The sequence below is a fragment of the Heterodontus francisci genome, chromosome 15 (assembly GCF_036365525.1).
Source record: "Heterodontus francisci isolate sHetFra1 chromosome 15, sHetFra1.hap1, whole genome shotgun sequence".
In the NCBI taxonomy this organism is placed as follows: domain Eukaryota; kingdom Metazoa; phylum Chordata; class Chondrichthyes; order Heterodontiformes; family Heterodontidae; genus Heterodontus; species Heterodontus francisci.
Window position 1 is genome coordinate 93,442,710 of NC_090385.1, and position 21,896 is coordinate 93,464,605.

Sequence of the window (21,896 nt, forward strand, 5' to 3'; positions counted from 1 at the left end):
CAAAGTCTAGGACATATATAAAAATTAAGAGAAATGGACCCAAAACCAACTGTTGGGGAACACCACTGCTGCAAATAACCTCAGAGTCTGGAAAAACATCCATCCACCACCATTGATCCGCTTTCTGTCACTGAACCAATTCCATATCCATCCATTTTACCCTCAATTCCATGGGCCTACCCTAAATTGTTACCAATTTCAGCTTAATTAGTAGCGCTCTGTGGAGAACTTTGTCAAATGCTTTTTGAAAAGCTAGAGATGTCACATCATAGATGATGTCTGGTTGAGATGCCACTTGCTCAAAAAATAACTTCCTGAAGAGATTTGGAACGTAACTTGTGAATGCTGCTTTCACATTTACAGATGAAACCTAGGCCTACTTCATCACCACCTCTCTCCACCACTTGATTGCATCCATACTATGAGACTGCTTGCCTGACAACAAAAGTTGATTAAGACATAGCTCATCATCAAGAAGACCCAAGCCAGAATGTTCAGCCTCCGCTGTATTCGTTGCTACAGATTCCATCCCCCTCCTCAGCCACTGTATTAGACCTCGCTATTCTGTACAACCTTGAGCTGAAGTTTAAACCTTAAATCTTGTCTGTCATCGAGACCACTTAATTCCACCTCTACAACATCACATCTACCTCCTCCAGACTCAACCACTCCAATCCTTTCCTTGGAGGCATGGCAGACTGGTACAAAACTGGTACTGGGGTGGCACAATGGCGCAGTGGTTAGCACCGCAGCCTCACAGCTTCAGGGACCCGGGTTCGATTCTGTGTACTGCCTGTGCGGAGTTTGCAGGTTCTCCCTGCGACCGCATGGGTTTTTGCCGGGTGCTCCGGTTTCCTCCCACAGCCAAAGACTTGCAGGTGATAGGTAAATTGGCCGTTGTAAATTGCCCCTAGTGTAGGTAGGTGGTTGGGAATATGGGATTACAGTAGGGTTAGTATAAATGGGTGGTTGTTGGTCGGCACAGACTCGGTGGGCCGAAGGGCCTGTTTCAGTGCTGTATGTCCAAATAAAAAAAATTTAAAAAAGTAAAAAGGTGAAGTCACACGGGATCAGAGGTGAGCTGGCAAGATGGATACAGAACTGGCTCGGTCACAGAAGACAGAGAGTATCAGTGGATGGGTGTTTTTCTGAATGGAGGGATGTGACTAGTGGTGTTCCGCAGGGATCAGTGCTGGGACCTTTGCTGTTTGTAGTATATATAAATGATTTGGAGGAAAATGTAGCTGGTCTGATTAGTAAGTTTGCAGACGACACAAAGCTTGGTGGAGTTGCGGATAATGATGAGGATTGTCAGAGGATACAGCAGGATATAGATCGGTTGGAGACTTGGGCGGAGAAATGGCAGATGGAGTTTAATGCGGACAAATGTGAGGTAATGCATTTTGGAAGGTCTAATGCAGGTGGGAGGTATACAGTAAATGGCAGAGCCTTTAGGAGTATTGACAGGCAGGGAGATCTGGGCGTACAGGCCCGCAGGTCACCGAAAGTGGCAACGCGGGTGGATAAGGTAGTCAAGAAGGCATACGGCATGCTTGCCTTCATCGGTCGGGGCATAGAGTATAAAAATTGGCAAGTCATGTTGCAGCTGTACAGAACCTTAGTTAGGCCACACTTAGAATACTGCGTGCAATTCTGGTCGCCACACTACCAGAAGGACGTGGAGGCTTTGGAGAGGGTACAGAGGAGGTTTACCAGGATGTTGCCTGGTCTGGAGGGCATTAGCTATGAGGAGAGGTTGGAAAAACTCGGATTGTTTTCACTGGAACAACGGAGGTGGAGGGATGACATGATAGAGGTTTACAACATTATGAGCGGCATGGACAGAGTGGATAGTCAGAAGCTTTTTCCCAGGGTGGAAGAGTCAGTTACTAGGGGACATAGGTTTAAGGTGCGAGGTGCAAAGTTTAGAGGGGATGTGCGAGGCAAGTTTTTTTACACAGAGGGTGGTGAGTGCCTGGAACTTGCTGCCAGGGGAGGTGGTGGAAGCAGATACGATAGCAACGTTTAAGAGACATCTTGACAAATACATGAATAGGAAGGGAATAGAGGGATATGGGCCCCGGAAGTGCATAAGGTGTTCGTTTAGGCAGGCATCAAGATCGGCGCAGGCTTGGAGGGCCGAATGGCCTGTTCCTGTGCTGTACTGTTCTTTGTTCTTTGAGGCCTCTCATTCCCAACCTCCATAATTTCCATATATTCAATCCTGCTCACCAGACAGAACTGTCCTTTTGACCTTATGTTGGCTTCTATATCCCAACATATAAAATGTAAAATCCTTGTTTTCATCTTCAGATCACTGCAATGCTTCCCCCCAACTCTCCACCAGTTCTACACCAAACTCCCAATCCCTTTGACTTAGGCCTATGGCCAACCACCCGTAATGTTTTTTTTTCATTCATGGGATGTGGGCGTCACTGGCTGTGCCAGAATTTATTGCCCATCCCTAATTGCCCTTGTGAAGGTGGTGGTGAGCTGCCTTCTTGAACCACTGCAGTCCATGTCTTCATCTCATCATTGCTGGTACAGCTTTTATCTGGCTCAGACACACTCTCCAGAGCAGCCTCTCTAAACTTCTCCATTCTTAAAAAGCATTTCAAAACCCAGTTTCTCAACCAAGCCATCAGTTGCCCTTCTTCATCGCTCCTTTGTTGATTCAGTGTGTTTCCAATTGACTATCTGCAGAGCACCTTAAGAAGTTTCTTTTTTTTATGATTCGTTTCATGGGATGTTGCCATCACTGGCAAGGCCAGCATTTGTTGCCCATTCCTAATTGCCCTCAAGAAGGTGGTGGTGGACTATTTAAATGCAAGTTGCTGCTCGTTAAAAATTCACACCTTCAATACCTGCCTCACGAATTTCTTCTATGGCCCTCTTGCTCCCCGTTTTATTTCCTCATCCTCTGAATATAATTTCCTTTGTATATTTGTTCAGTAATTTCCTTAATGAATTTAACCTGTCCTTTACAAGTCCACATTAATTAGAAATACCTTTCTGACTGTTGACTAAAGTCCTTTATTACAGTCCTTGGTCTGGTTACACACATACGCTGAGGACACTCAACTCTACTTCACCACCAACAACTCCTCCAATGACTCGGATTTGTCACGTTGCAAGTATGATATCCAGTACTCGACAAGCAAAGACTTTCTCCAACTAATCATCGTCTTTGGTTGCATCCCTCGTATTCGCCGAACCAGACCATTCACAATCCTGTTTGACTGAGAGGAGCTTTCGACCCCATATCCACTCCATTACCCCCTACTTTCACCTCCATAACATTGTCATCTCTGCCTCTACCTCAACTCATCTACTGCTGAAACTCTCAGCCATGCCTTTATTACCTATAGACACAACTATTCCAATACGCTTTTGGCCTCCCATCTACCACCCTCCATTAAGTTAAGCTGCCCAAAACATTGCTATCCAATCCTAACTCCCTTTAAGCCCAGTTACCAAACACCCCTCTGCTCTCTGCCCCACACTGGCTCCTGGTCCAGCTCAATTTTAAAATTCTTAACCTGGTTTTCAAATCTCTCTATGACTAAACCCTTCCTCAACTCTGTAACCTCCTACATCCATACACCCTCCAGGATCACTGCACTTCTCCAATTCTAGCCTCTTGCCTACCTGTGATATTGATCACTCCACCACAGACAACCATTGCTGTCCCACAACAATTAAATTAAATGAGTAGTGAACTGTAACACTGCGAACTGAATATCCTTAATAGATAAAATAATAAAGACACCACTCACTTTCTCTCTAAATAGACTTGAAAATGCAGTAACAGTTCTTCCCCTATAGAACAGGCTACTGTTTGAAATCTAGCAGGCTATTCTGAAATTTTAAGGAACTGACCTACAGATGCAGTTCCAGAACTCAAACCATAACAGTGGACAGATTTTTGGTATCTGGTGTAATTCTGAAATATCAAGTCCCTGACAAGTTGTCAAAGTGTCATAGGCCGGAATTTGACAACCCCCCAAAAGAGCGGGCTGGTGTGTGGGTGGGGGACGTAAAATGGAGTGGGAGGCTTGGGGGCCCTTCCCGATCCGCTCCTGCCTCCGCTGCAAATTTAAGCAGGGCAGCAGCAGCGAGAAACGGCTCAATCAAGGCTCTTTAGTGGCCGATTTGCTGGCACTTAAGGGCCTCTGCGCGCCACCACAGGTATTTTACCCTTGGCCGGGCGGCTGAAGCCTCAGAAAGCCCACCTGATGAAACTAGGTGGCCTTCTTGCAGGCTGTGCCCCACGGAGAGCAGCCCCCAATGCACAACACACCCCCCGTCCCCCTAACCAACCCCCCTTGCCTCGCCGATGGCCGACTGATTTTTTCAGGGCCATCCTTCACCTTCCTCCTGAAGGTGGGTGCAGTCCCAGCAGTGGTCACCACTCCTGGTGGTGCTGCTGCGACTAAGAGCTCCCAGCCCGCTGATTGGCCAGCAGCTCCATTAGGTGGGAGTTCCTGCCTCAATCAAGTGGAAGTCTCACCCAAGACCAATTAAGGGCCTGGGAAGAGTAAAATCCAGTCTAGATCCCCAGGTCCGGAGGAGGAGGGCACGCCACTGACATTTCAGCCGGTGGGTGGATGGATGGATGGGACCCCGCCCAATGAAAAATTCCTGCCATACAGTCATTTATGACGCAGGAGACCATTCGGTCCATCGAGTCCATGTCAGTCAAGGACGATTCCAATCAACAACCCTGTCCCCTTCTCAAGATCAAAGACACAGTAATCACTCCAGATCCCATCCTATTCTTTGATCCATGTCAAAATGGTTTGGGACCACTCCCCACCAAATTATCATGAAATAAAAGCAATGGATGCTGCATCTCTCAATTATGTTGGACCAAACAGCCATTCATCAATACCGAGTGAAAGCGACCTTTGTGATTCTCTATAATGGCACTAGGTTGATTAAACAATCAACGCTTTAGATAATCATTGTCTGGAATTGAATTGTGTTTCCTTTGAGAAACACTTTGCGATCTTGGGTTGTAAATGCAGTTTCCAGTAATTACCTGATTTCAGCCTTTCAGAGGAGTTGATGACAACTGGGTAAGGCAGTGTAGTGGTTATGATACTGGAAGAGTAACCGAGAAGCCGAGGCTAATAACCCAGAGAATATCAGTACAAATCCTACCATGGGAGAGTTAGAATTTGATATAAGTTTAAAAACTGTTGGTGTAAAAGTGATCATGAAGCTGTCAGATTGTCATAAAAGCCCATCTAGCTCATTAATGTCCTTTAAGGATATAAATCTGCTGTTCTTACCCACTCAGGCCAAAATACGATTACACTTGCACAAGGAGCGAGAGAGAAAATGTATGGCACAGAAGGTGGCTATGCAGTCCATCACATTCCAGCCTAATCACATTTTCCAGCTCTTGGTCCATAATCTAATAGGTTAACAGCACTTCAAGTGTTTTTTTTTAAATGCGATGAGAGTTTCTGCCTCTACTAGCCTTTCAGGCAGTGAGTTCCAAACCTCCAAATATTTCTCAACTCCCCTCTAATTCACAACAATGTGGTTGATTCTTAACCGCCCTCTGAAATGGCCTAGCAAGCCATTTTGTTGCACCAAACCACATCTAGAAGACCCAGCAGCACTTTCTCAGGGCAACACAGGATAGGGAATAAATGCCAGTCTGATTGAAAAAACACTGGCACACACTTATTTTGGAAACTGTAAACAAACATCACAACAGCCAGTTTAAAAAAAAACTGTTACCTTTACATAGTAACTTCAATCAGCACATTGAGGGGATAGACAACTTCTGAAATAGCAGACACACATCAAATACAGCAATAAAATACCCAACACCAAATTATTATCTCAGAAAATAGTTCCTTCTTGTCAAGGCACAAAACCACATATTTTCTGATAAAACTCTTTATTCCTTCCAAGTGACTAAACTCTCTCCAGCAAGTGACAGTAAAACTGCCAGAAAACAATACTTCCCTTCCTGGAAGATTATATATTATACATACACACATATAGGAAGGCCCAATACAGTCACTAGCTATATTATGACCTCAGTTTTTTGATGACCGTACAGATCCAATTTCAGTTTATAATAGCATTGAAGATCCACGCAGGAAACCCAAAAGGCAGAAAAGAGGCAGAAACAGTAGATTAGAACAGTATTTTTTCGTATTTTTCTTTTGGTTCGCCATGCAGAAATCTTTTATAAAAAGAATGTCCTAACTATAGAGAACTCCACCGTTTGCCTAATTATGGCGCACGTACTCAGGGACACATTGCACTTTGTAGTACCTCAGATAACCAAGTGGTGAAGGATAGAATTGGAGCCTAATCTTCACATGCTTATAAGCTTTTAGACACAGAAACACACATTCTAAACATACACTTCTAAACGTAGCCATCTCAGTATCAGTCTGCTCCTATATACAGGAGCACTAGTGAATCTTGAGTTCATGCCCACATGAATACCATTAAATACTCAATGAATACACAATTAACACACTTAACCTAGGTCCAGTGCAGTTTGGCAATAGGCAAGACTTAGGAACCCTCTATTATACTGCTAGAGTTTGACCAGCTAAAACACTGACAGCTTAGTAGCACAAAGCACTGGTTACCTTTCCACTGCTTGTCCGGCTTAAACCAGGGGCTTTTGTCTTCATGGATACATCACTTGTGGGTTACTGGATAAATGACACACCTGAGTTTAAGTCCTTACAGGGAGGCAACAGGCACTAAAACTCTTCCCGAGTGCTTACAACTCGTAAAATGCACAAGCACATTACCTCCATAGGTTATAGATTGGGCACACAACAAAATTGTGTAATTTAAATATACTGGGGAACTGGCCATGAATGTTACTTCTAGTGGAGTTCATTTAAAGTTTCTTGAAGCAGTGTCAATTTGGCTCAGTTGGTAGCATGTTTTCCTGTGCCAGGAGCATATCGGTCAGCGGCACAGTCATTGAGATGAGGTGTTAAACCGAAGCCCCAACGGTCTGTCCCAATCAACATTAAAAGATCCCGTGGCACTTTTCAAAGATTAAAAGAGTTCTCTAGGTATTGTGACTAATGTTCCTCTTCCAACTCACACCAACACAGCAACTAGTCACTGTGGAATCTTGCTGCATACAAAATGGCGCCAAGTTTGCCCGCTTAACAAACACCATCGGGTTTGACAGATGTGCTACATAAATCCAAATCTTTATCACGCATACCTCATCATCTTTAACCAGTGAAACAGGACATACGTAACAATCTCAGCCATTTTTTCTGCAGCTTTACAAAACCACATAGACTTGAGCCATGTTGTGCAAAAAGAAACTACTCAGCTGCTAAGAGGCAGCCTGTACCTAAAACTGCATTCTTATATCTTCATTCTACAAAGTGTTTTATTTTAATGAAAGTCACCCAAGGTCCTGCAGCAAGGCTGGATAAATACAATGGGATATTTTAAAAAATCAGAATAAATAATATTTCTTAAAAAGAAACCACTTTTATCACCATAATAAACAATCCAGTTTTCAGCTGAAGCAGAAAGGGGCTGTGAATTCAGTGTGCTATAAAATTGAATGGACGTACCAATCAATCATAACACTGGGTCAGGTCAGTCTATCTATTGCCATAAATGCTTGGAATGTGTCAGTCACTGCAGACATTACACACTGTAAAAAACCAATCATAGCTCAGCAACTTTAAAAAAAATACAACTAGAAATGACAATGAGTTAGTCATATCCTGCTGATTTTTCTAATCCAGCAATAAGACGCAGAGCCAAACTGCTGTCAATCTGGAAAAACTGCCAATAATAATTAGTCTCTGATTGACTTCACAATCTATTTAGAACAAATCCCACAGCGACTGAGTGACAAGTTACCAGATAAGCATTACAACCTTGCTCCAGACCAGCGTGAGCATCGTCACACAGAGATCAGTTGGATGCCTTAAAATACTGGATATGAACCCATTCTGTTGGTGTAGTTTGCATCTAAATAGATTATGGTGTGTTTTACTCAAATGGAAGTGAACTGCTTGCATCTAAGGTCATTGCCAGATAGAAGGGAAAATGCTTACCGACATGGCTGGTGGTAACTGGGCAGGGTGCAGCAAATTAGGGCATGCTGCCTATTGATCATCCTAACCTCCTTCCATGAAGTACCACTTAAAATCATGACTAGCATGTTGGGTATGTTAGTCAGGCACTTACGTGGTGTCATCGAATCTGCTGTTCCACCTTCAGGCAAAGTTTGGCCCCCAGATCTGCAGATACAGCTGTGAGGGTCCCATGAGTGATCTCAGACCACCTGCTTTGCATTCTTTAATTGGTCTTCTATTTCTTCTCAATTAAAACCATCCCCATAGGTAAACGCATTGATGCCATTTGAAAAGCCACTGGCCCCACCCCCAGAAATTCAGAAATAGAGCTAAGTGAGTGAAGGTCCAACTGAATGAAACTCTCATCCATTTTCCATTCTTGGTCACTCAATGCACACTGGGAGAACAGGAGGCTGAAAGTAGAAAAACTAAGCTCACGATCCTGAGTAACTGATTGAGCAATACCAGTGACATCTCTTATCTCTAAATATTTTTAACTAACATGACAAATGCTAATTTGAAAGTTGCAGACTTAATTTAAGAACAAATAAGCAGAATCACTGCTTTGGAGGCTCCACAAAATAATTTGGGCCACTGCCACTCCGAGAGCCCATCCCCACCCCACACTTACCTTGATGGCGGCCGTGGTGGCCTGATATTGGCCAGCCTTAATCCGGCGAACTGCATCAGGATGCCAGTTTGGTGCCCCACAGCTTGCTGGCCCAGTGTAAATGAGGCCGGTGCCTGAAAATCGTGGCTGCCTCTCCTCTGCGGGTAAGTGTGAGCTCCTGGTACGCTCCGCCTGTTGGTCGCCCAAAAGTCAAAATCGACCCCATTAAATCTTGCCTTTCACATCTTATCTCAGTTCCTATGCTAACAGGTCTCTCATTAAACAGTTCTAAATCCCCATCCCTCCCCAACTTTCAACTATCCTAAAAATAGTGCTAATTTTCCCATATTTTCAACAACAATCTGAAAACAAATGGCCCCAATTGCATGAAATAAAACACCTTAACTTCAGTACTTATTCTCCTTGCAAGAACAGTTTGTTAGTGTGAATGAGAGCTTACTAATGTACTAGTTCTAAAGCCTTACCTGGTCTTTTTTAAGTGAATAGTGTCAAGTCATAAGCAGCTTAAAAAAGTGACTAAGGTTTAGACTTCTATACCAAGCTTTGTCTGACATGCTATTGTAAGCTTAGCTGGAGAAAGGAATAATTCCAATTTAAAACAATATGATGTGCTTAACTCTCTTAGTACATGATGGTCTGAGTGGTGGAATTACTGGGAAAAAAAACAGGTTTGAATTTCCAAGAAACAGTGTGGTTTATTTAGGCTCCACATTGCCAAGAAATTCAAAGTGAATAACCACTACTTACAAAGAGTTAGCTTAGTTCTTAAAATTGTAAGCTTTCATTTTGTCCATTTGAGGAGTTCAGTGGAAGACTATCTATTGCTAATCTGGAAAAAGATATTGTTAGGTTTTTATTTTTGTATTAAAAACTTAGAATTCTGTGTTTAAAAAAAAACTGAAAAAGGATTTATCAGTGGACACTGACAGCTCCAAATAGCTGAAATCTTTGGATGTTTTGAAAGGAAGCTGAACTTGCAAACAAGGACAGGTAAGCAGGCAATTTCAAGGAAACCAGCAAGGGGTTTGATCTCCTCACAGCAACACTTTGAATGACAAGGCAGACTCTATGTCTGGACATGTGACCTGTTCAGGAAGGTTTTTGCTTTGACTTTGGATCTTTTAAAAAGCCAGTGATTTGGACAAAGAGCAAGCATTTGCAATTTGCCTTTGACCTGCCTGGAGATCAGAGAGGGAGACCCAGAGAAAGTGTTACCTCTCTCTGCTAAGGAATCTTGCATCTCTTGAGAAAAAATCCTGTATTTCAAAGGTGGCAGCTTCCTACTGCCTCCTGTTTCTGAAGAATCCGTGCATTATGTGCGGTTCCTGTTGCCTTCTTTTTAAGAAATCCTGAAATCTGAAGAAATCTTCTACTGCTATACTGTTGCTGTAAAACCTAAGACAACCTGTTGCTACACCCCGATGAAAGACCTATGTGAAGCCTGCTGTAGTTAAATTGCCTTGAATGCCTACCCATCACAGACTGTTCATCAACCTTGCCTGGAGAGATTGAGTGGCATCTGACTATTCAACTCTGGGACGCCTCACCAAACCAAAGAACTTGCTACCAGAACATGAGAACCCAAGTTATTTTTATTATTCCTTTCATTTCTATGAAACAGTTGTAAACCAAAAATCCTTTTCCCCCCGTTTAACCGTTTTTAAAAATGTATGTGTGTGTGCATGAGGGCTAGGGAAATAAGGAGCTTTTCGTCTATAGTGTTATCTCATTATTGGTTAAGACTTCTTTTTATAATAAACAATGTTGTTGTTGATGGAAGAAACCTGGTTGATGTGCTTTATTCTGGGGGACAAATAGAGTATGTAATTGGCTGTTTTGTGGTAGGTGGGAAAATTTACTGATATGCTGTGACCCATGGAGAAGTGGGATTGAATTAACAGTGCACACCTCCCGCCTTGGTCGTAGCAATATGAATGTCACTTACATGTTTGTGCATCTTTGCTTAATCAACTTGCTTAATAGTATTAAGTTAAAACTAGATGCAAGTGGTCATCCATCTCCGAAGATCAGAATGAGAGCTCGAGAAGGTATAAGATATGTTTAGTAGCTAAATTCAAAAAGGGTCTGCTGTTTGTTTTCCTGGAACAGTATCAAAAGCTTATCTATATCTATAGGTAACAATAGGAATGTGAAGGAACAAGGAGTTGAGACTCACCCACAAGAGAAGATAGACCAAATAATCTAGGGCAAGGTTAGAAAAGATCCAAAAATGTAACTTTGCAAGGCTCTGCTACCAGCGCAGAGCAGAGATAAGGTTCTAATACCATAGCTCTAATATCTCAATACATCTCAAAGCTCTGTACACTGGCAATGGAACCTTCAAATTAAGCCCACCAAGCTGAATCGGTTTCATGCTAATGGCAGTGAGATCTCTTCGGAATACTGAAACTAATTTATGATTATTATTGATTACAAAGCAGTGTCACTAACGCAACTGGGTTACATACAGTATCCATCAGTAGGCAACTGATCATTTTCAGCCCTTAGTTGGAACAACCTACCAACATTTCAGCACATTAGATGTTTGACTGCAATGGGCTCCAACCCAATCTGCTTAATGAGCCTTCGTGCTAATACCACTCATTTCAGAATGAGTTCTTTTTCAAGGGTTATGGGAAATTAATTGTGAACAACATGGTCACAAATTGAACAATTTCTAACAAGCAGCGCAGAGTAGAAGGTTACTAATGGAATGTTCAATTACAGTAAAGCTCTGAACTCATTTTAGTGCATGAAAAGAACTATGCTGATTTGTCACCACTTCTCTTATTGTATTCATTACTTGTTTTCAAAAGTTCTGTACGTATTGTGTAGTTCGTGTCTGTTGACTGTTTAATTCTGGAAATAAACTACAAAAACATATTCAAGCCAGGAAATATGGAGAAGGAAAAGGCAGAGAACCCAAGTGTCATAAGATGAGGAAGGAAACCTACAAAATAAAATTCAGGGGTGGTGATAGGAACTGCAACTTGCACAAGCCTAGATATGATTAAAAAGACTTGTATTTCAGTAAAATCTTCCACAAGTCCTCAAGTCATAGAGTGCTAAATGAACAACCCATGACCTGCTGACTTAAGAAAAACTGTTCCCATTAGCTGATGGTAAGGACTAGGGAACACAGATTGAAGGTTTTGGGCAAGAGGTGCAGGGGGAATGCGAGGAAGAACTTTTTGACGCAGCAAGTAGTAATGGCCTGAAACGCACTGCCTATGAAGGTAGTGGAAGCGGAGATGATCAATGATTTCAAAATAAAATTGGATCGGCAGTTATGGGAAATAAACTTGCAGGGCTACAGGGATAGAGCAGGAGAATGATGAGACTGACTGGATTGCTCTACAAAGAGCCGGCATGGACTTGATGGGCTGAATGGCTTTGTTCTGTGCCATAATGACTCTATGACTCAAGAGGTAAAAATGCAAGCATTTTGCCAAGACTGACACCTTCAAAGAATCTTAGCATGCAGGAGGCCAGTCAGCCCATTTTATGTGCACCAGCGTTTAAAAGAGCTCTCCAATTAGTCCCACTCTCCTGATCTTGCCCCATAGCCCTGCAAATTTCACCTTTTCAAGGATATATTGAATTCACTTTTGAAAGTAGCTATTGAATCTGCATCCACCACCTTTTCAGGTAGTTCATTCCATATCATAATAACTTGCTAAGTCAAAAGATTTCTCATCACTCACCGCCCCCATCAGTTCGATTTCCAATTATCTTGAATCAGTGCCCTCAAGTTATCAACCCCTTGCCAATGGAAAGAGTTTCTCCTTACATACTCTATCAAAACCCTTCATAATATGAACACCTTTATTACATCTCTCCTTAACCTTCTCTGCTCGAAGGAGAGCAACTTCAGCTTCTCTAGTCTCTCCACATAACTGAACTCCCACATCACTAGTCCCATTTCAGTAAATCTCTTCTCCAACCTCTCCAAAAGGGCTTGACATCCTTCTGAAAGTGCATGCCCAGAATTGGGACACGATTACTTAAGAGACTCTACCAACTGAGTGCCAGGTGTGGCTCAGTTGATGGCGCTCTTGCCTTCGAGTCAGAAGACTATGGGTTCAAGTTCCACCCCAGGAACTGAGCACAAAATCTAGGCTGGCACTCCTGTGCAGTACTGAGGGAGTGCTGCACTGTCCCAGGTGCCGCCTTTCTAAAGAATTATTCAACCGAAGTCCCATCTGCCCTCTCAGGTTGATGTAAAAGCTCCAAAGGCACTATTCTGAAGAGCAGAGGAGTTACCCCAGGTGCCCTGCCCAATATTTATCCCTCAATATACGTCACAAGATGATTATCTGGTCATTGGCATATTGATGTTTGCGGAAGCTTGCTGTGCTGCCGTGTTTCCTGCATTACAACAGTGGCTACACTTTAAAAAGTATGTCATTGGTTGTAAAGTGTTTTGAGACGTCTGGTGGTCATGAAAGGTGCTATATAAAGGCAATCCTGTCTTCATTTTTAAGATTAATATTTGGTGGGAAAAACTGTGCTACTTACATAATCACTATTACCCCCTTCCAAAACAAAACCAAACAATCTGATACTTACTCCACAGAGTTACCAGCCATTTCTAACAAGAAGAAAGAATTTTGAACATATAACAAACTTGTGTCGTACAGTCAGACTTGCATGGTTGCTGAATAACAGCTCATATATATGTATATATATATACATATATATATATACACACACATATACATATATAATATATAGAGAGAGAAATAGAAAAAACCTGCTGCAATATGAGGAGCACAGCAAGTCATTTTCTGTTGCTATGAGGTCACAATGGATGCAACTGGTTTTAAACTCGTTGTCCTCCTGGCATATGTACCACTGCACTGTACAGGTGTAGCTCATTCTTACTGTGCATACAATTGATACTATGGTTCAAAATTAAGGCAGTAGAACAAGCAGCATGATCCACAATAAAAGGCTGTTTCTAATTTACGACTACAATTTGTATATTCACACAGAGGCATACATGGATTTAGTTTTACACATGATTTCTGCAAACAGAACAAAGAAATGAATGAGGTGATCTGTTTAACGAAAAGAATTTGCATTCATTCAGTTCCTTGCATGACCTCAAGATATCCCAAAGCCTTCACAGTCAATGGGAAATCAAAGTACTTATTTTCGAAGTGCACCTGTTGTTATACAGACAAACATGGTAGCTGATTTGTACACAAGGTCCCAGAAACAATGAGATAAATGCATTTGGGGAGGGCAAATGAAATGAGGGAATCACACAGTAAACAGTAGGATATTGAGCGGGGTAGAGGAAGTGCAGCACAGTGGCGCAGTGGTTAGCACTGCAGCCTCACAGCTCCAGCAACCCGGGTTCAGTTCTGGGTACTGCCCGTGCGGATTTTGCAAGTTCTCCCTGTGACCACGTGGTTTCCGCCGGGTGCTTCAGTTTCCTCCCACAGCCAAATACTTGCAGGTTGACAGGTAAATTGGCCATTGTAAATTGCCCCTCGTGTAGGTAGGAAGATGTGGTAGGGAATATGGAATTAATGTAGGATTAGCATAAATAGGTGGTTGTTGGTCAGCACAGACTCGGTGGGCCGAAGAGCCTGTTTCAGTGCTATATCTCTTAAATAAAATGTGAGAGACCTTGGAGGTCCACAGGTCCCTGAAAGTGGCAGGACAGGTAGATATAGTAGTGAAGAAAGCATATGGAATGCTTTCCTTTATTGGCCGAGGTATAGAATACAAAAGCAGGGATGTAATGCTGGAACTGTATAAAACCCTGGTTAGGCCACAGCTGGAGTATTGCGTACATTACCCATCACCACATTACAGGAAGGACATAATTGCTCTGGAGAGAGTACAGAGGACATTTACAAGAATGTTACCGGGACTTGAAAGTTGCAGCTATGAGGAAAGGTTGGATCGGCTAGGTTTGTTTTCCTTAGAACAGAGGAGGCTGACGGGCGACTTAATTGAAGTGTACAAAACTATGAGGAGCCTAGATAGAGTAGACAGGAAGGACCTGTTTTCCCTAACGGAGATGTCAATTACCAGGGGGCACAGATTTAAGGTGATTGGTAGAAGGATTAGAGGGAACATGAGGAAAGAATGTTTTCACCCAGAGGCTGATGGGTGTCTGGAATTTACTGCCCATATCAGTGGTGGAGGCAGAAACCCTTAACTCATTTAAAAGGTACCTGGACCTGCACCTGAAATGCTGTAACCTGCAAGGCTATGAACCAGGCGCTGGAAGGTGGGATTAGATTGGGCGGCTACTTTTTTCAGCTAGCACAGACACAATGGGCTGAATGGCCTCTTTCTGTACCATAACTTTTCTATGGTTCTAAGGAATCGATTATTGACACTATATATACCTTTGGTGGCACTACACAAGTAAATCTGAGAATACAGTCAAACTCAACCTGTCTCAGTTGTCTTTCTGTTGCGAATTCTCTGTTCTGCTTCTGCCTCGCTCCTTAAATCTCTTTGCTTCTGTCTTTTTTAGGTGGGAGGTGGTGCGTGGTATGGTGGGGAAAGTAACCACCGATAGTCACAAGCTGCATTGAGAGTAAGCATTGCGGGGAAATTGTGACGTTCAGTGGCTCCCTTCCCTTACCATTCCCTAATCGCTCGCTCAGCGTCACTTCCACCACTAGCCCTACCTTTTCCCCTACCACCCACATCACTTCCTATCACACCCTCACTTCCATCACTACCCCACCTTTTTCTCTCCAAACTGACCACTGTAATCTGGGCACCCTCTTACTCACCTCAATGTAACCCTTCAACCACTCTTCCCCCACAACCAAGAATGGAGCCTTCCTCACCCACAACCAGATTCCTCACTCCTACACACTCCTTTGCTGTTTCCTTTCGAAGTTCAACTTGTATTTTCTTTTAAATTAGAATGAGGGAAAAATTTACCCGTTCCCCTCTCTCTCAGCCACTAGATATTGGAATCTCTGTCTCGAGTAGATTAATTAGTATTGCCCTTTTCAAAATGTCAAGTGGAAATACTCAATTGGCTTCAAAATTCAACTTTCTTTTGAAAATCGAATTAACTTCAAATGAAGGCACTTTTAATTGAATACATTTAATAAAAAGATTCAACACAAATCAGCAGCTACAAATGTGTACTTAGAAGTATTTCTCTCTCTCTCACACTAACAGACAGCCGCTGCTATTTTCTGGAAACCTACTATGTAGGTGTTGCCTCAGGAAAAACTGTTGAAATTTGGCCTCTCACTTTTTAAAATTACTCAAAGAGGAGTTACTGGGCAAAATGTGCAAAGAGGTAAAGGAAAATGACGCACCAATACAGCTGAATGAATGGGAAATTAGGTACACTGTACATGCTCAGTGTGCAGAATCTAAATTCGGCTCAGGGCAAAACTTCCAAAGTCCAAGCCCAGACTTTTGGGAAGGCTCAGGCCTTCAAGTAAAAACTTCAATGAAGGCATTAAAATACAAATCAATGGATAAATGCCACATTTATTTTTAGATTTTCTTAATTTTGTTTTAAGCCCATATTTTAGATATTGGCAATATCAATTACTCAGGGTAAAAAAGCTGAAAAAATGTCAGAAAGCACTTTGAACAATTGATAGAAACTCAGTAATATACTCAAACTGCAACTGTTGTATGTCACATGGCAGAACCCCCCCCCCCCCCCCACCCCACCCTGAACCTTGAAAATACCTAACACGGCACTACCAAGAGGAGTAACAGGTTTTCAATGAAATATGTCCTCCATGTAGCAAATTTTATGAACAGATGTGCTGTATCCAGTGCATGTCTTGTCACACCTCAAAACATCACTCGAGCCTGATTTACTGTTTTATGAATATGACATTTCAGTCAATCACCAAAGCATTCTGAGTAGTTCACTTCCAACTTTCAAATCTCCCAGTGAGTTAGCCTGCAATATTACATATACACTGCACCTTTCTTTTAAGTCTAATTCTTTTATATTCCATTGATTTAAATTCATTTTTGAAATGTTCGTGACAAAGTATACTATAACTGTCCTATAACATATAAAGGCAGTGCATTAGTCTCTGAAGTACTCTATTTCATCTGCATCACTCAGTCCACTTGTAGAATTTGCTTTGTTTGGTTCACGGTACACCCAGATTTCAAACCTCCAGCTAAAGGCTTCAAACAGACACCTAGACGTTGAATGTAACTTCCCAAGTGAGATAACCTGGAATTTTAAGATCTTTTATGACCTTTGAGGGGTGGCACAGTGGTTAGCACCACAGCCTCACAGCTCCAGTGACCCGGGTTCAATTCTGGGTACTGCCTGTGCGGAGTTTGCAAGTTCTCCCTGTGACCGTGTGGGTTTCAGGCAGGTGCTCTGGTTTCCTCCCACAGCCAAAGACTTGCAGGTTGATAGGTAAATTGGCCATTATAAATTGCCCCTAGTATAGGTAGGTGGTAGGAAGAATTGAGAAGGTGGGGACGTGGTAGGGAATATGGGATTAATGTAGGATTAATATAAATGGGTGGTTGATGGTCGGCACAGGCTCAGTGGGCCGAAGGGACTGTTTCAGTGCTGCATCTCTCTTTGACTCTAAGTTTAAGCTCGTGCAGCAAAGGCTTTTATTTATTCTGGCCAAGGTCATACACACAACAACTAAACAGTTGCTTTCCCTGAGCCAGTGCCTACACATGGACCATTAGCAGCTCTGTTGCCCCTGCAAAATAAATGCATTTGTAACTGCATACAGATTCCTACACCCTTGATACCAATTACTGATGCAAAAGCATTTGCATTCAAGCAGAAAGAAAGAAGATGTCACAACCACGAGACATCCAAAAACACTTTGCAGCCAATGAAGTACTTTTGAAGTGGTCAATACTGCATGTAGGAAATGTGGCAGCCAAATTGCACACAGCAAGCTCCCACAATCAGCAGTGTGATAATGGCCAGGAAATCTTGTTTTATTGATGCTGATTGAGGGAGGATGCTGGTCAGGACACCAGGGATAACTGAAACGAGAACAGAAAGCGCCGGAAATACACAGCAGGTCTGGCAGCATCAGTGGAGAAAGAGTTAATGTTCCATCAGAACTGGCAAAGGTTAGAAATGTAATAGGCTTTGAGCAAGTGAAGAGGGTTGGGGGGAGGAAGAACAAAAGGGAAGGTCTGTGATAGAACAGAAAGCAGGAGAGATTAAATGACAGATATTGTGAAATAAAAGGCAAATGGTGTGCTAAATAATTGTAGTAAAAGACAAAGCATTTGTCCAAAGTGTGTGCTAATGGTAGAACAATCTCACTTCAGATTTCCAGCATCTGAAGTATTTTGCTCTTATTATACCAGGGATAACTGCCCTGTTCTTCCCTGAAAAGTGCGATGGAATCTTTTACGTCCACCTGAGAAGGCAAACAGGACCTCGGTATGACAGCCAGGTTGCTTTTCCACAAGTGACTACTGAAGGGGTGTCAATCTCATTAATTAATGCACATTCGAGAAACACTTGAAAAAAGGAAATATGAAAGCTCCTGGAAGGAAGAGTAGAAAAGTGAGATTAGAGTAAATATCTCTTGAGCTGACTGCCCTCCCTCTATACTGAAATTTGTATGATTTCTGTGAAAAAGGGTATTTACAAAAAAAGGAATGAAAGCCACATGGTTTCTTCTGACCTTACATAAGAACACAAGAACTAGAAGCAGGAGTAGGCAATTCAGCCCCTCGAGCCTGCTCCGCCATTCAATACGATCATGGCAGATCTCATCTCGGCCTCAACTCCACTTTCCTGCACGTTCTCCATAACCCTTCAACCCCATTACTAATTTAAAATCTGTCTATCTCCTCCTTGAATTTACTCAATGTCCCGGCATCCACCACACTCTGGGGTAGTGAATTCCACAGACTCACGACCCTTTAAGAGAAGTAATTTCTCTTCATCTCTGTTTTAAATCTGCTACCCCTGATCCTAAAACTATGACCTCTTGTTCTAGTTTGCCCCACCAGAGGAAACATCCTCTCTACGTTTACTTTGTCAATTCCCTTAATCATCTTATATACTTCAATTAGATCTCCTCTCATTCTTCTAAACTCCAAAGAGTAAAGGCCTAAACTGCTCAATCTCTCTTCATAAGACCCCTCATCTCTGGAATCAATCTAGTGAACCTCCTCTGAAATACCTCCAATGCAACTACATCCCTCCTCAAGTAAGGGGACCAAAACTGTACGCAATACTCCAGGTGCAGTCTCACTAATGCGTTGTACAGTTGCAGCAACACTTCCCTACTTTTATACTCAATTCCTTTAGCAATAAATGCCAAAATTCAATTTGCCTTCCTTATTACCTGCTGCACCTGCATACTAGTTTTCCATGATTCCTGCACGAGGACACCCAGATCCCTCTGCACCAAAGCACTCTGGCTTCTCTCCATTTTGAGAATAATTTGCCTTTCTATTCTTCCGACCAAAATGGATAACCTCACACTTATCCACGTTAAAATCCATCTACTAAATTTTGGCCCCATTCACCTAACCTATCTATATCCATTTGTAAATTTCTTATTTCTTTACTGCAACTTACTATCCCACCTATTTTAGTGTCATCTGCAAATTTGGCTACAGTACCTTCTATCCCTGCATCCAAGTCATTAATATAGATTGTAAATAGTTGGGGCCCGAGGACCGAACCCTGTGACACCGCACTAGTTACATCTTGCCAACCAGAAAGTTTACTTACCCACTGTTTTTTTTCATGTTTGTACTTGCTGCTGTTCAATTTTCAGTCCGTTAACACCCTATCTGTACTAATGCTTTGTCTTTCAACACACCATTAACATATTGTTTGCCTTTGCTCCATGACCTTCTGGTCGGTTATTCTCTGTGACCTTGTCCTATCTACACCTTCTCCTTTGTTATCTCTTGCCTCACCCCTGCTTTACTTGCTTAAAACCTTTCACATTTCTAATATTTGCCAGTTCTGAAGAAGGGTCACTGACCTGAAACATTAACTCTGCTTCTCTCTCCACAGATACTGTCAGACCTGCTGAGTATTTCTAGCATTTCTCGTTTTTATTGCAGAGATGTTAAGACAGGTTCAGGAGTGACAAAGGGCATTTGTAACTTTGGTTATTGCCATTTCAGTGCTGTGGCAGGGTAGAAACCTGAGTGGAGAGATCCAGAGAATTGTGGGAAAGATGAGCACAGAATTAGGAGTTCTTGAGAAATTTGAACTAATCAATTTTTTTTGTGTGGTGGATAATTTCTCTGAAACTATCTCCCCCACAAAGATCTTGCAGTGATTTTGTTGGTTCCTCCTTCAGCCAGGCTGTTCCTAATTTTCTTAGCACCTTCAGTTGTTTCTATTCAAAGATATTCCTTGATGCATTCCAACTAGCTCCATATTTATTTTCCTTTTACCGCAACCCCGCCCCCCCCCCACCCCACCCTTGGAATGCTACTGTTAACACTTAAAACTTTTTGACAGCCTGTACACTCTCACTCTGCGATCTGTTGTCTAACACTCCTACAAAGTAGTATTTCCTCCAATTTAACAGACAGGTAATCTGCTAGTATTGACAAAATACCTTGAGTTAGGCCTCTGCAAAGGCAGAGAACTTGGAGGTTTTCATTTGATCAATGCAATTCATAGTTACTTTAACAGTTTACATTACTGAAAAAGTCTACTTGCTATATGTATATACAAATACTAGCTTTCTCATTGAAACAGCAGAATTGAGCACAACTACAGAGGATTGCAAGAAGAATAGTCCATCGTAGACCGAAACTTAGATAGAATTAAATCCTGAAATCGTACAAAGTTAAATGCAAATACACATCTCAAGTTAGTTTATTTGAATGCAATAAAGACATTTTTCTTGGTCCATCTGGCATTCAATGAGGGTTGACAAAATCTATTGTGTGTATGGCTGGCAGACTTAACTATAATATTAACAATATGAAATGGGAACCAGAGACCAAGATGTTATCAAGGAAGAAAAAGTGTGGAAACCCACCACACATAGGCACACAAATGTCACTAAAAAAAACTTGCGCAAATTTGATGTAAATCTTCAGTTGCATTCACTGCTGCAAGATTTAAAATTAGCTTCCTTGCCTTTAAATTATGTCAGAGGCCAGAGTCACTGTAGCAGGCTTATTCCCCTAATAGGAACTCTGCAGCTATTTCAGTCTTGTTAATAAATCAGAGCAGATCCAATTTGCTGCTGTACAAATAAAATTAATAAAAACAAGTTGAAGCTAGCAATAGGCAAATTTAGGATTGACCGCATTAAATGAAAAAGTTTTACACAGAAATTACAATACAGAAACAGGCCATTTGGTCCAACCAGTGAATTTGATGTTTAGCCACCAGACGTGGAGTATCCTCATTCCATGTGCCTCCCCTGTTACACCTTCCCTTCAACCACCTACCTAATGTATTCTGCAAAAACATACCCGGAAGCTCTTCATCACACAGAGTGATCAGCATATGGATGTACAATAGTAGAGGCAAAAATCCTGGATTATTTAATAAGCAGCTGGATGGTATGACAGGGGACTGCAGAGTCTTTCTGGATGGATGAGTTGAGAAGGGATAAGTGCTCTTCATCGTCTCCCTTTATCTTGTGAAGTGAAATTGCCAGTCTGTGTCAAATTAGTCCATCTGCATCAGGGAACTCTGGAAATAAAATTTCTGTAGCATCCCTGAGTTACAGAAAGGGAAGGTAAATTTTTTTTTTTAAAATCCTGCACTTGATCACAATGCTGGAAGTACATGTGTGGGGGTGGGATCACAAGTGAATTAGTCAATCAGCATATTCCATCCATACAAAATTACTAAAATATTCAAGATTTCATCTGCATTGAAAGCAGTCTCCTGCACTGCTATTTTGTCCTAATGAGAGTACAATGATCTTTCCTTTTAATGGATGCTCTCTTCACAGTCATATCTGTCTCAAACTGTGGCAAAAACATTTGGTGAAACCTAAAATATCTATGGTGACGGCTGTTTTATTTCCATTTGAGCATCCTCACAAGTACACAAAAACCTTTACTCAGTCTACCCTACAGAAGGTACTGTCAAACTTCTGTTCATTTTCATGGCCCCAGCAGCAGTGAGCAGAGCAGCCAATAAGGTTGGGGGGTAGGTGTAGGGGCAATGTGGGCTCAATAGCTCCTCCCCGCTGTTGAGTTCCTGATCT

The 21,896-nt window shown here is 42.1% G+C and overlaps 1 protein-coding gene across 2 annotated transcripts in view; it reads right to left on the bottom strand.

Annotated features, from left to right (window-relative positions):
• Nucleotides 1-21,896, bottom strand: part of klhl13 (kelch-like family member 13) — a 297,520-nt gene that overhangs the window by 252,482 nt on the left and 23,142 nt on the right. Inside the window, exon 2 of one of the 2 annotated variants that reach the window (XM_068047851.1) lies at nt 8,731-8,901. The exons of the other annotated variant lie outside the window; for it this stretch is intronic. Within the exon in view, the coding sequence (XP_067903952.1) occupies nt 8,731-8,786 (56 nt within the window). The 5' untranslated portion in view covers nt 8,787-8,901. The remainder of the gene's footprint in view (nt 1-8,730; nt 8,902-21,896) is intronic. 2 annotated transcript variants of the gene reach the window in all.